At 44.3% G+C, this 14,302-nt stretch overlaps 1 protein-coding gene across 1 annotated transcript in view; it reads left to right on the forward strand.

Moving 5' to 3' along the window:
- NFXL1 (nuclear transcription factor, X-box binding like 1) overlaps window positions 1–14,302 on the forward strand; it is a 588,746-nt gene that overhangs the window by 383,030 nt on the left and 191,414 nt on the right. Inside the window, exon 16 of the mRNA XM_069201637.1 lies at window positions 4,652–4,673. Coding sequence (XP_069057738.1) covers window positions 4,652–4,673 — 22 coding nt within the window. The remainder of the gene's footprint in view (window positions 1–4,651; window positions 4,674–14,302) is intronic.

The following is a 14,302-nucleotide window of genomic DNA, read 5'->3' on the forward strand; positions in this document are numbered from 1 at the left end:
CACTTCTCCTTCAAGAAACCCACAATACACCACCACCCACAACGGATCCCCCACCGCAGTTGGAACAAGGTCACAGAAGACGAACTTATTGCGACCCTCTCCCGGAACCCACCCATCGACACAACCTACACTGATGCAGCTGCCCGGAACTTCAGGCAATGGGTCGACACCTGTGCCAATACTCTCGCCCCAATCAAGAATCCCTCCAACAGATGCACCGACAGAAAGGCCTTCTGGTTTACTGCCAGCCTCCAAGAATCTAAGCAAACCTGCTGAAGACTCGTAAGAAAGTGGCACCAAGATCAGACTCTGTACAACCACACAGCCTTCAAAAACGCCATCCGCAGACACCACCAACTCATCCAAGCCGCCAAGAGAACCGCCTTCAAAGACCGAATCAACAACAACGCACACAGCCACAAGTAGCTCTTCAACGTCGTGAAGGAACTCTCCAACCCCAGCTCCAACAACATCCCGCCATCCCAAGACCTCTGCGACTCCCTAGCCTCCTACTTCCACCGCAAGATTGCAGACATCCATGACAGCTTCAGCACCCAGACCCCCCGAACCCTTGGCAATCACCAACACCACAGATTCACTTACGACCAACCTCCTGCTCTCCTGGACCCACGTCAACGACAACGACACCATCGGAATCATGAACACCATCCACTCCGGCTCTCCATCTGACCCCTGCCCTCACCACATCCTCAACAAAGCAAGCTCCGTCATCGCATCCCAACTACGGAAGATCATCAACAGTTCCTTTGAGTCCGCCACCTTCCCGGAGAGCTGGAAACCCGCCGAGATCAAAGCCCTCCTCAAAAAAAACGAAGGCAGACCCAAAGGACCTCAAGAACTTCCGGCCTATCTCCCTTCTCCCCTTCCTGGCAAAAGTCATTGAGAAGGCTGTCAACAGACAACTAACCCGCTTCCTCAAGGAGAAATTCGTCAGCAACCACAGTACTGAAACTGCCCTCATCCCCGCCACCGACGACATCAGAACCATACTGGACAATGGCGAAACCGCAGCCCTGATCCTCCTGGACCTCTCGGCCGCGTTCGACACCGTCTGCCACCACCTCAGCAGTGCAGGAATCCGCGACAGAGCCATGGACTGGGTCACCTCTTTTCTCACCAGCAGAAACCAGCGAGTCCGCCTCCCCCATTCCGCTTGGAGGCCACCAAAATCATCTCCAGCGTACCCCAGGGTTCGTCCCTCAGCCCGTGCCTCTTCAACATCTACGTGACCCGCTCTCTAACATCGCCCGATCCCACAACCTCAACATCATCTCATACGCCGACGTCACCCAGCTGATCCTCTCCCTCACCAAGGACTCCGCCAAGACCATCCTCCACGAAGGAATGAAGAGTAGCTGCCTCAAACTCAGTTCCGACAAGATGGAAGTCCTCATCTTCTGCCCCACCCCCTCCACATGGGATGACTCCTGGTGGCCTGCCACTCTCGGAGCCGCTCCGACTCCCACCGACCATGCCCGCAACATAGGATTCATCTTGGACTCCTCATTATCCATGACCCAGCAAGACAACGCCATCTCTTCCTCCTGCTTCAACACCCTCCGCATGCTTCAGAAGATCTACAAATGGACACCCACTGAAACCAGAAGAACAGTCACCCAAGCCCTGGTAAGCAGCAAACTGGACTACGGCAATGCCCTCTACGTAGGAACCGTGGCCAAACTCCAGAAGAGACTGCAAAGCATCCAGAACGCCTCTGCACACCTCATCCTGGACATCCACTGCCACATCACATACCACCTGAGAAACCTGCACTGGCTCCCAGTCAACAAGAGAAACACTTTCAAACTCCTCTCCCACGCTCACAAAGCACTGTACAACACCGGACCAGAATACCTCAACAGACGGCTCTCCTTCTACAACCCTACGCGGCATCTCCGCTCCTCCGACCTCGCCCTCGCAACCATCCCACGTGTCTGCAGAACTAAAACCGGCGGTAGATCATTCTCGCACCTCAACGCCAAAACGTGGAACACTCTTCCCACCCAACTGCGCCAGACCAAAGACATCCTTACCTTCAGGAAACTTCTCAAGACCTGGCTGTTCGAGCAGTAGCAGCACCTCCCACCCCTCCCCTCCTACACGCCTTGAGACCCTCACGGGTGAGTAATGCACTTTACAAATTCCTGATTGATTGATTTATTACATTGTGAAGTACTTTGACCTTGGTCTTGTCCCCTTGCTTGGTCTACCGTCTCTTCTTAGCTCATATTGCCTGTGCTTGGTCAGACAAACCTTTGACAAATAGAGTTGTTGAATTTTTTTTAAAAGAATCAATTACTGATTCATATCAAAAGTGATGTTTGTCTCTAGACGATTTGTCATACCAACAACGTTTCTTCACTTATGTTTGGTCTAGAAACCGAGTTGTTAATCAGAGGTTGACACACTTCACCTGTTCATTCATACCCCCATTTTTAAGTTTTAATCAGGTTTATGGGTATTTTGTTACCAGAAAAAACATTTAGGCCTTAATTCCCTACCTTGTGTTATCTGTGTGTCCTCTGACTTTGTCCATGTGTCAAGAGGATACTTACAATAGTTTGATGTGTATTGAACCTGAAAAGTAAATACCACAATCATCACCGTAATGAATGTGTTGCATCATACCATATACTACTGCGCACAAATTGCCACATCATGACTAATAGTGTCTAATTTAAATGGAGGGGAACCCAACTTATTTTGGGGTAGTGAGGCGCCAACCAACACTTTTACATGTTTAAACTAGAATACCTTTCTTGCATTGAAAAAGATCCTCCATCTGAGTACAACAAAAGGGATCTCTGAACATGTATGTGTTTGAGGAAGTAGGCAGGACGGTTTAACCAGGCTCACCATGGGGTAGCAAAATGCATGTGCAATTTGAGCACCCATTCATTTGCATTGGTGCAGGATGTGCAAATTAGCAAGTTTACAATATTCACCCAGTTCCAAATTTATCAGTTGAGATGAGGAATATTGTGCCAAAGCATACCTCATTACTTCTTTATAGCTGCACAAGCAGTGCAGGTACACTATTTGCTCCCTTGATTTGTAGAAGACAGGAGGCAAGCTCAGTTCAAGTCCTTGGAGAACCTTGGAAAGCAAGATGTAGAAAGCAAAGTCCAGTCCTTTCACTCCCTGGACAGAAGCAGCAAGCAGCAGGGCATCACAACAAACAACAGGCAGAGTGGCAGTCCCTCCTACGACATCCAGCTCTTCTTCCTGGCAGAAGGTCATCGGTCCAGAAGTGTTCTTACTTTGTTGTGTCAAAGAGGTCCAGTACTTATACCCATTTCTGTATTTGAAGTATGCAAACTTTAAAGAGAAGTCTTTGTAGTGCAAAGAGACACGCTCGGGGGTTGGAAACTGCTTTGTGTAAGGACAGGCACAGCCCAATTCAGGTGCAAGTGACATCTCCTTCCACCACTCTAGTTCAGGAAGACCCATCAGCAGAATATGCCACGTACAATTCAGCTGCCTTTGTGTGACTGTCTAGAGAAAATACACAAAGAGCCCAACTTTTATCCTGGCCCAGATGTGTATTCAGTAGACAGGCAGAGGCACAGAATGGTTAAGCAAGAAATGTCCATTTTTAAATAGTGGAATTTTCAAACTTACATTTCAAAAAACAACTTCACCAAAAAAAGAAATATTTAAATTGTGAGTTCAGAGACCCCAAACTCCAATCTGTATCTGCTCTCAATGGGAAATTACACTTAAAAGTGTTTCAAGTCAATCCAGTTTTACAGTATGTAAGAGATAGTCCTTGCAATAGTGAAAAACAAGTTTAGCAGTATTTCACTATCAGGACACACAGGTACATGTGTACCTTTTAAATACACTGTATTCTGCCCATTGGGCTGCCTTGGGCCTACTTTAGGTGTGAAGTACATGCAGTAAAAGGGAAGGTTTGAGCCCAGCAAGTAGGTGCACTTGCCAAGTTGAAAAGACAGTTTAAAACTGCACACACAGACACTGCAGTAGCAGGTCAGATACATGTTTACAGGGCTACCAATGTGGATGGCACAATTAGTGCTGCAGGCCCACTAGTAGCATTTGATTTACAGGCCGTTGGCACACATAGTGCACTTTACTAGGGACCTGCTAGTAAATCAGATATGCCAATTGTGGATAAACCAACTGCTAAAACATTTTAGACAGAGAGCATATGGACTTTAGCACTGTTACAGGGCCCAGAGCCCTAAAGCCAACAAAAACAGGTCAGAAAAAAAAGGAGGAGGAAGGCAAACATTTTGACGGATAACCCTGCAAAAAGGGCCAGGTCCAACAGTGGGCATAGTCAGACGGCATTGATAGAGGGAAACAGAGGGAGAGATGTGATTCAGCCACCTATTACTGTGCACTGCTGTTATATGTGACACTTGTGCTAGATGTTCTGCAGTCTTTCACTTATGAAGTGTCATTGTGTTTAGAAATGGAGTCTGATATTAATAGGTAGCTGATTCGCATGAGAGAACTATTATTCTTATGTTTGATTCCAGACTTTTTGTGTGATCACAGACTTGCGGATGCCCATACCATATTTGCTTTAATGTGTATTTAAAATTATTGTAACACAAACGTAAGAAATCTACAAGTAAATCTTTTTCTCATTGTTCTCTTACAGGGAGTGCCTAGGAAAACATGAGGTGAGTTATTGGACACATATTTTTAAAGAACTGTTTATTTATTCCACTGGAATAAATTTTTAAGTTAACATATTCAAAGCGAAAAGGTCTGATAGTCACTGCAAAAGGATATAAAATATAATAATTTATTGAAATATGGCCATGTGCTTGTGTGGCTAGGGAGGGAGGAAACAACCACCACAAACTAAGTAGCCTCTACGCCGATCAGAATGATCCAGTTTATTTTAATTCTTCATATAGCATTAATTATTGTGTTTTGGGTGTTTTTGCTCCCAATTTTTGTAGATAGGGCAACATTTCTCTAGTGGGGAAACTGGAATGGATTCAAAAGTTGGTGTCCAAGCTCTAAAGCAAGTAACTCTACTTCTCCTCCATATGACTTAGTCCAAATGTCCGCCTGATTTTAAGTTTGAACTCTGAACATGTGATTGTTCCAGCATTTCCCAGTAAGACGGGATCAGTTGTGACCTTTCTCATGTACAAAACACCTTATAGGGGCACAGGTAATGTGTTTCAAGGCAAAGCTAAATAATCAAAAGTGATGTTTCTTTGAAAGGGTAACAAGTTAGCAAGCCTGTCGTCCTTTAATATGAGGGTCATAATTTAAAATTGAACATCTAAACAGTCTTTATGCTGGATCACTCATTTAAAAAATAGAGCTTTCTGGAAAATATATTTTTGTCCTACTTGTTTGGGTCTCTGAATCCATCCACTTACTAGAAAGATAATAAAAGTAGCAAATCATGATGAACAAATTAATTAGGCTTGAATTTGAATACTGTTTGTTAACTATGTAAAGCAAGTCAGACTTATTGTTGGATACGATACAGCAAAAATCTTAAACAATTTAGATCATAGAAATGTTCTCTAGTGCACTCCATCCGTGGTTACTGTTAATTTGGCAGACCATTAATTCTACCCCTAATATTTTTTCTTCTTATGTACAGATGCATGTGGTAAAAAGGTTATTGATAAGTTCTTACTAATTAGATTGTACGAAGAACAATACGTGTCTGAAATGGAGAGGATGATCTCTGGACTTGTCTCTGAGAGTTTTTCATCTGAAAACAGTTTATGGCCTGGTAGGCTGTATTTTACTATTGATTTCCCTGATATTGCCACAAACATTGCCTACAAATGCATGTAGTCTCAACTACCTTGCAAAACTCTAATATAGCATGTTTTTACAAGCTGAAAAATCCCCAATTTCCAAATGTGGACCACTTTTTTACCTACTTGATTCAGTGATGGGGACCACTTTTATTTTGACGGCTGAGCCTATTTTTAGTCCCAGCTCAACCCTATCTCGAAGCTTGAATTAATCTATGTTCAATTACTCACATTGTGATTAGATATTAGACACGGTCAAAATAATTTGTAATAAAAATAGAGATAGAAAAAGAAAGAAGAAAGTCAGGAGTCAGACACCCAAAATTAAGGAGAGAAATAGAACATTTAATAACCAAACCAAAATACGGGAAGGGAAAGAAAAAGAAGGAATAAAGGCAAGAGCAAAATTATGAACAAAAGATGAGGAAAAAGCTTTTGGGATCAGAAAAACTTTAAAAAGCTGTGTGTTTACTTCAGATTTATGAAAACTTCAGCGCCAGGAAGAGAAATATGCCTGATATGGATACGTGATTAGTCTTTATTTAGTTCATCATAGGATGGATTCAGAAACAATGTAGAGTTCTGTTCAACTTAATTATTTAGCAATGCATATTAATGAACACTTTTTCTCCTTCAGTGAAGTCTCAGATCCCAAATTGTGACCTGGTGTAAGAAATTAGGTTATTGGATGAGAGGGGTGGAACCCTTCTTATGCAGTAACCACAGTTCTTCTCAGAGTGAAGTCACAAGCAATTCTAAATTCACCAGTGCTCAGCTTTTTGGTTGCTGGGCACAGAGCAGTCAGGCTTAACTCAGAGGCTATGTGTAAAGTATTTGTGCAACATTCAAACAGTAACACACTGAATACACACCACAAAAGTAGCTCACAGCCAGTTTAGAAAAATAAGTAATTTTTAGTAAACAAATAAATAAAAAAAAATCCAGTCAGTAGAACCAGCGATATTCAGTTTTAAATGTTTTCGTAAAAGTGCCAAAAGGTCGTAAAGCTGCAACTGCGGATATTTGGAAGTGCCAAAAGGCGAAGATGCAACTGTGGATATCTGGTCACAGCTGTCCAGGACAAAGTCACAAGTTCCTGCCCACCAGGAAGAAGAACAGTCTGAATATTCTATTCGATTCTATGCACATTTATAAATAACATGGCTACGCTTGGGCATCCCAGCGCTAGCAACGCGACATAGCCTACAACATTACACTCGAGAAGGGGAGAGGTGAAACGAACGTTTAAGTTGTCGAATAACCAGGTTTTTAGACGCCTTTGGAACAACACTTCATTGTCGATGAGCAACATTGTATGGGGAGATTATTCCACAGCTTTTCCACATTATAGTCAAATGAACGCCCTCTGCGTTTTACTCAGGGACCCAGTTAGGCCCAGCTTAACAAAGTACCTTCAATCCTGGTTTGAGGAGCATTATGAGGATCTGCATCGAATATGCATCGAATAGTCGAAGCGAAGTGTCAGTACTGTGGTGCAGTGAGGCTGCAGTGTGACGTTCTGTTGTGTTATCGTGGAATCTCCTTTCAACCTGGGCTTGCAATTCAAAGTTCGAAGTTGCACAGTCTGGAAATGCGTCGGATCTGAGGAGCTGCGATGCAGAGTCCGTTATCATCATCATCATCGAGGCTGCTGCCGATGAAGAATGCGAGGGACTACGCCATGCATTGCGGCAACAGGCTGCAATGTGATGTGGGTCTTTTGTGGCGGTTCCATGCAACCGTGGCAATGTGTCAGTCATGTCACAAGAAACAGGCTACAGGCCCTAAACAGCACTTTATAAAAGTGGCATTTTCAAAATGGTAATTTAAAATTGTAATTTAAAATCTGACTTCATCATAAGGTAGGATTTTGAATTAGGGTTCTAGAGACACCAGTCATGAACTGGCTACCTATTCCCATTTAGAAAATACATGTATTAAATGTATTAAGGTAACTCCAAGTTTATCCAATGGGAGAGGTAGGCCTTGTGGTAGTGAAAAACTAATCTAAGACTTGTTCACTACCAGAACATGTAAAACCTAAGAGCACATGTTGTACTGTTTAAATACATAGCACCCTGCCCTCTGGGCTGTCTAGGGCATACCCTAGGGGTGACGTATGTGTATTTAAAATGAAGGATTGTCCCTGGCAAAAGGTTTACTTAGCCATGTCCAAATGGCAGTCTAAACCTCAAAGAGGCTGCAGTGGAAGGCCTGAGGTATGTTTAAAATACAACTTAATTGGGTGGCACAGTCAGTGCTGCAGGTCCACTTGTAGCATTTCATTTACAGGCCCTGGGCACATGTAGTATCACTTTACTAGGGGCATACAAGTAAATTAAAGAGGGTATAAGCCAATGTTACCATGTTTTAAGAAGGGACCACATGCAGTTTAGCTCTGATTAGCAGTGGTAAACAGCACAAATTCCTAAGGCCAGCAAAAACTACATCAGCAAAAATGGAGGAGGAAAGCTAGAGTTTGGGGGAAGACAACCCTAAGGCTGACAGTTCTAACACCTGGGAAACATGTATTTTTGTAAACAGGGATTGCACTATGTTCTTCAAAATACTTCTCTGCCCTCAACCTTCCCTTTCCACTTTTTTATTTTACTTTCAGCTAAACAGAGCCTTGGCGCACACACACCATTTTTTAAAATACTAAATCTGGAAAAATGAATTATAAGAAAAAATAGATTTATTCAAGACCCTACATTAGGTCATATCTGGAGAACCAGCGATTCTCAGTGCAAGCTTAAGTGAAGCACATGACACCTTCATTGGAGCAGTTTGATGCATGATTAAACATGGGTTTCAAATAACTTAGTCAAGGTTAAATGCTCATCTCATAGGAAAACATAAAAAAAAGAAAAAATCCTCTTTTTGTGGAACATGACACAAAAGGTTACCTTTTATATTGCGTTGTTTGGCAAATAGAAAATAAGTGGAGGAAATAACAGTGATTGAGTTTCTGAGGACTGACCTGGCCTGTTACCCACAAATTACTGAAAGGGTATGAATGTAGATGGAGAACTGTTTCTACAAGTAGCTAACGCTGCTGTGTATTTTTCTTTGAATTAAGATAAAATTGCCCTGCACATCTCAGAGAAAATAATGCTGTATGTCTGCAAGATGAGCAACTGCAAATTTCTTTTGTAATTATTAATACTTGAACTTGCCTAGACAATCATATTTTCATTTACTAACTGCTCCTCATCACCCAAGAAAAATCAAATTCTTTGCCCCTCGCCCTCCTCCCACATGTCATAATTTGTTTTTAAAACATTTGAAAATCTTTGTTAAACATGATATGTCAGAAATGCAGTATAACACAGGTTTGGCTAGTGCTATTCTGGTGGTCATCATGAGGATATTAATTTTAATATTGAAGTCAGAAGCGGTGTAGCTGAGGAACGGTTGCCATCTCTTATTTGCTATGTGGAGTCGAGGCCTCTCAGGTATTGAAACCAGGAAACCTTTCTTATGGATTTAGCAGCTGAGTGACTGGATTACGCCTGTAGTGGGTGCTATGGTTCTCTTGTCTCTCCCTGGTGGGTGACAGGAACCTAAACCAAAACCAGCAGTAGGAGTAAATAATTGGTGTTCAAAAACTTAGTCGCAGGGCTTTTCTCAAGAGGTTCTTGGGTCTTTGAGAGCTACCAGCAGTGATTATCAAAAGGAGGCAGGTGATGGAGGTGAATACTGGTGCATTATTGCTTATTCTGTGGTGCCCAAAGGGTGTGGATTTACACCTGTAAAGTAGATTCTCACCCAGTAAAGTCTAGTGTATCCGAACCAAATGCCGCATTCATACACTCTGGGCCACTTACAGTGGCCTGGAGGGTTATCCACCCTGGTGATACTTATATGGAACTCAGTGGACTCCTCTTGTGTGCGCACCATCTATAAAATAAGCAGCATCATTTATAAAGCCATCACAACCAGTACCCTGCTTGCCTAGCACAAAAGCGCACCATCTCTAATGATTCTCTGCAGACTTGCAGCCAAGACATCATCCGAATGCAGACTAAGTGGTGTATAAAGGGAAATACAAGGCAGTAGACCTCTTCCCTCTATACATTCAGGGTTTGGAACAATGTCCCCATATCCATTAGGACCACCACAACTCAGATCCTTTTCTTGAAAATGTTGTAGGCACACCTTTTTAAAGAACACTATATCACAATACTGTAAGACTCCACAAATCAGTGTAAGAAATTGGGTTATTGTTTGAGGGGGAGGAACCATTCTCAGGTAGTAACTACAGTTGTTCTCAGGGCAAAGTAGCAAACAAATCTAAATTAACCAGACCAGTGCCTAACCCTCAGGTAACTGAACACATAGCAGTCAATAAATATTTGTATGCTTGTCTTTGACCCTTTACAGTGCTCTGCTGCATTTCAACTGGGTTCACTCTACAGAAATACCACATACTTGCATACATTCCTTCATGAGGCCCTAAAAGCTATAAATATTCTGAAGAAGGTGGGCTGTCCCAGTGTTAGGTTGAGTATTGTATTGCATCTTACTTTCGGATGGATAATTCTAACCGCAGATTCCTCATCTTGTGAATATTCCCCAGACATAAAACTGGAGCTGGAAACTTTAAAGCAGTACTCCTGCATGCTGGTAGGTGGTGTACAGCTTCACGCTGGAAGTGATAAGGGGAGCTGCATATAAGCACCACCCATGCACAATGATGTCAATTACTTTCTTTCAGCAGCTTCACGCACAGATCAAGAACGTTTCTTTGGTTTTTACCTATTTCACATAAAAAATTAACTTGTGTGCAAGAGAAAATGTCACCCCTTAAAATCGGGTTCAAAACATGTAGGGACTGCTGCAAACAAACGTTTGTGGTGGACCCTCATGTAGTCTATCTTTGCTGCTAGGGGGTGGAGCATAAATCAGGGTCTGTGATGACTGCACTCACAAGAATCCGAAGGCCCTTTGGGACCACCAGGCCATACTTTGTGTCCCCAAACATAAGAAGACTCCCTGCCATGACCAGTAATAGTCATTCAAATGGCAGATCTTCATCTTGGTTGAAGTCTTTGGATAATTCCAAGGGAAAGTTGAAGCAAGAATCAGCCCATTCCTGCAGCTCTTGTAAGTGTGCCTCCCTGCCTCTCTCCTTTTCTACTTTGGGTCAGCGACCAATATCGCAGCACGTAGAGGCCTTGGAGGAGGCTGTGCTGCACATTTTTAGCACTTTGCCAGTTCGGGCCCAAAGAATCCGCAGGTGCCTCCAGTCAGGATTGCCTTTGGAGAAGTCTGTGCCCCTTAAACTTGCATCTCATTCAGCACTGATTGCAGGGCAATTTTGGTTCCTATGCCACTCCCTACACTGGTTCCTTTTGCATCAGGACCAACACTAGAGGAGGGTTTGTAGCCCGTTATGCTACTGGACACCAAGCAGAATCCACCACGGCCAAGGCTGTGCCCAGTTTGGCACGGCACACATCCAGCAGGCAATCTCTCTGACACTTTACCCTTACATGTGGTAGGGCCCAAACCTTACACAATATTTTCAGCACTAACTCGCACATGCCGCCTGACATGTTGTGTAAGCTAAGACTTAGTTCAGTGCCCCAGCTCTTAAATGTGAAAGAACAGGTTATTGTAGTCCCACACAGCCCCACTCAATAACTAGTTGATCTTGTGTCTGCTTTCTGGGCTAGTAACTGCCCCTGCTAGTTCAAACTCAATTGTGTTCTTTATAATATCAAACACAAACGTTACACTAAGAGAAAGACACTTTGGTCCTCATTACGACCCTGCCGGACGGTGCAATGAGGGCGCTAGGACCGCAAACAGGCCGGCGGTCATTACCACCCATGCCAAACCACCAATGTACCGCACTGTCCGCCACGGCGGTAACGACCGCCAGGCTGGAGACAATGGTCTGCAGCCCGGCAGCCGTCACTAGGCCGCCGGCGGTATCATGACCCCGCATACCACCATGGATTTCGTGGAGTTTTGAACTGCCACAAAATCCATGGCGGTAGGCACTATCAGTGCCAGGGAATTAGTTCCCTTGCACTGATTGGGGTCTCCCCCTACCCCCTTCCCCTCCCCAGAGTCCACCCCCAACACCCACGACCCCCCTACTGCCCCCCAAAGGTAGTAGGACCCCCTCCCCACACGCCACCCCCAAAACATAGCCCCCCTCACGCACACACCACTCACACACATACATGTGCACATACATGCACACATACATATACATTTCCCCTACACACATTACACCTCCCACATACATACACACACACACACCCTCTAAACACTCACACGCACACCCCCCCATGCACGCACACACCACACAACACCCCCCTCCCCTGACAGACGATCACATTACCTGTTTCGGTGGTCCTCTGGGAGGGAATAGGAGCCAAGGGGGCTGCTCTGCCGCCAGAACCCCGTCACCAGAACACCGCCATGCTGAATACTGGGATGTAATTCAGTGGGAGGTGTTCTGATGATGTGGCGGTGACGGTGGAGCATGTATGGCTGCTGGCGGTTCTCTGTCCAAAAAAGGGCGGAGGGTCGCCAGCAGTCATACTATGGTTGGCCTAAAGCCTACTTCTATGTGCTATACTATGAGAGCACGGACCAGCTTAACTTGCATCTAGAGTTTTTTTTAGAAGGGCTCAGTGCACTGCATACCTGTATACAGGAAAAAAGCTGTAGTTATCCGTAGCTGGGAGAGAGTGTTCCCTTGAAGAGTAAACAAATCACTTGCTGGAGCCAGCTCCTCTCAGACTTGGCTCAGTATCAGCTCTCACATAAGATGGGACTCTGTGGCATTATGGCAGCCTGTCAGGATTTTCTGGCAGTATCATTTGATAATGTGGGGTGAAGGACCTTCCTATCTAATGGCCTCCTAATGAACCTTTCGTACCGTTGATCAACTTTCTGTTCTTAGATTGGGAATTTCTGACATAAGGTGTATGCATCCATATGCTGTCTTAGTCGAATTAGTATGAATAAATATGGTAAACATACATAATTTCAGACTACATTGTTTATGTTATTATCATTAGCTGACCTTGAATATAGATAACAAAGCCCTTGTCCGTGACTGATGTCACATTAGGTGTTCCTATCGATGACTCGGCACCCTCACAGGTTCTTAGAAGGATAATGACAGATAACATCTAGGGCAAAGGTAGAGATGCCGATGACCTGGCAGGAAATGGAGTCTCAGCCTGCTCAAAATGGAGTCTGACCTTATAGGCTTTTCGTCAGATGGCTCTCACCTCTTTGGAGAAAAAGCTAATTTGGCCCTTCAATTATTCAAAGAAAGTAGGGTCACACCACATTCCTTGGGTCTTTCTGCCCCACCAGACAGTTCCACCAACAAATTTGTCCTGTTTATGGATACAGTCATGGTTTTCAGTTTTGCCAGTGACAGATCCCTCGACCAGCCAAGCAAGGCTATTGTGGCTGAGGCCGTGGCTTCCAAAGACCATGTCCAAGACTGCCGGCACAACTTGAAGCACAGTCCCCCACCCCTCCAGCATCAAGAACCGCAAAACCGCAAAACCACGTTAGTATTTTCTTGCCCACACACAGTTGGAGGCAGTATCTGGTATTTCCTCTAAAGGGTGACAGGCCATTACTGCAGACAACTGGGTCTTGCAGACAGTACTTCTGGGCTACATCTCCCAATTTTTTCTACCTTGCTGCACTTTCAACCACCACCAGGGTGTCTCATAGAAAACTCTCTGTCCATCCTGCAGCAGGAATGTGGGCCTTTTTAGCCAAAGGGGTCATAGAGAGGGTTCTGGTCTCATAAGTAGGAACTGGGTGCTATTTCCTTGTGCCAAAGAAGGACAGAGAACTTGTCCTATTTTAGTTCTGTGCCCTCCCAACACCTCCCTCTGGAAGGACATATTCAAGATGCTCATGCCAAACAAGGTCCTTTCTGCCGTAGATCCTGGAGACGGGATGGGTTTGTTAGACCTGAAGAGAGACTTATTTATTATATGTCCCATCCTGCAGGCCCACAAGTGATACCTAGAGTTTACAGTGCGCCAGGAGCATTTCCAGTTCACAGTGCTCCCTTTTGGCCTCACCAGTGCTCCCCGGTTGTTGACGAAAGTGATGGCAGTGATTGTTGACTAAAGTGATGGCCTTGATTGCAGCATACCTTTGGAGGTACCTGTTTTCCCTACTTCGATGACAGGATGTTGAAGGAGGACTCACCCCAGGTAGTCATCAACTATATCCAGACAATAGTGAACCTGATAATATCGTTGGCAATGTGTCAAATTCACACCTGACTCATTTACATACTTTTGCGTTCATCTGAGCTATTGTAGATATGGTACCGTTTTGTGCCTTTCCCCCATAGTGTAGACGTCAGGACATTTGAGCTATGATCCAGATGTTTCACCTCTGTACTGGATTTCAGAGCAGATGACTCTGAGGCTTCTGAAATTGTTGGCCTCTTGCATTCTGCTGGCCACACATGCCAACTGGCATATGTAGACTCTGCATTACGATCTAAAATCCCAATG

The sequence above is a fragment of the Pleurodeles waltl genome, chromosome 1_2 (assembly GCF_031143425.1).
Source record: "Pleurodeles waltl isolate 20211129_DDA chromosome 1_2, aPleWal1.hap1.20221129, whole genome shotgun sequence".
Classification (NCBI taxonomy): Eukaryota; Metazoa; Chordata; class Amphibia; order Caudata; family Salamandridae; genus Pleurodeles; species Pleurodeles waltl.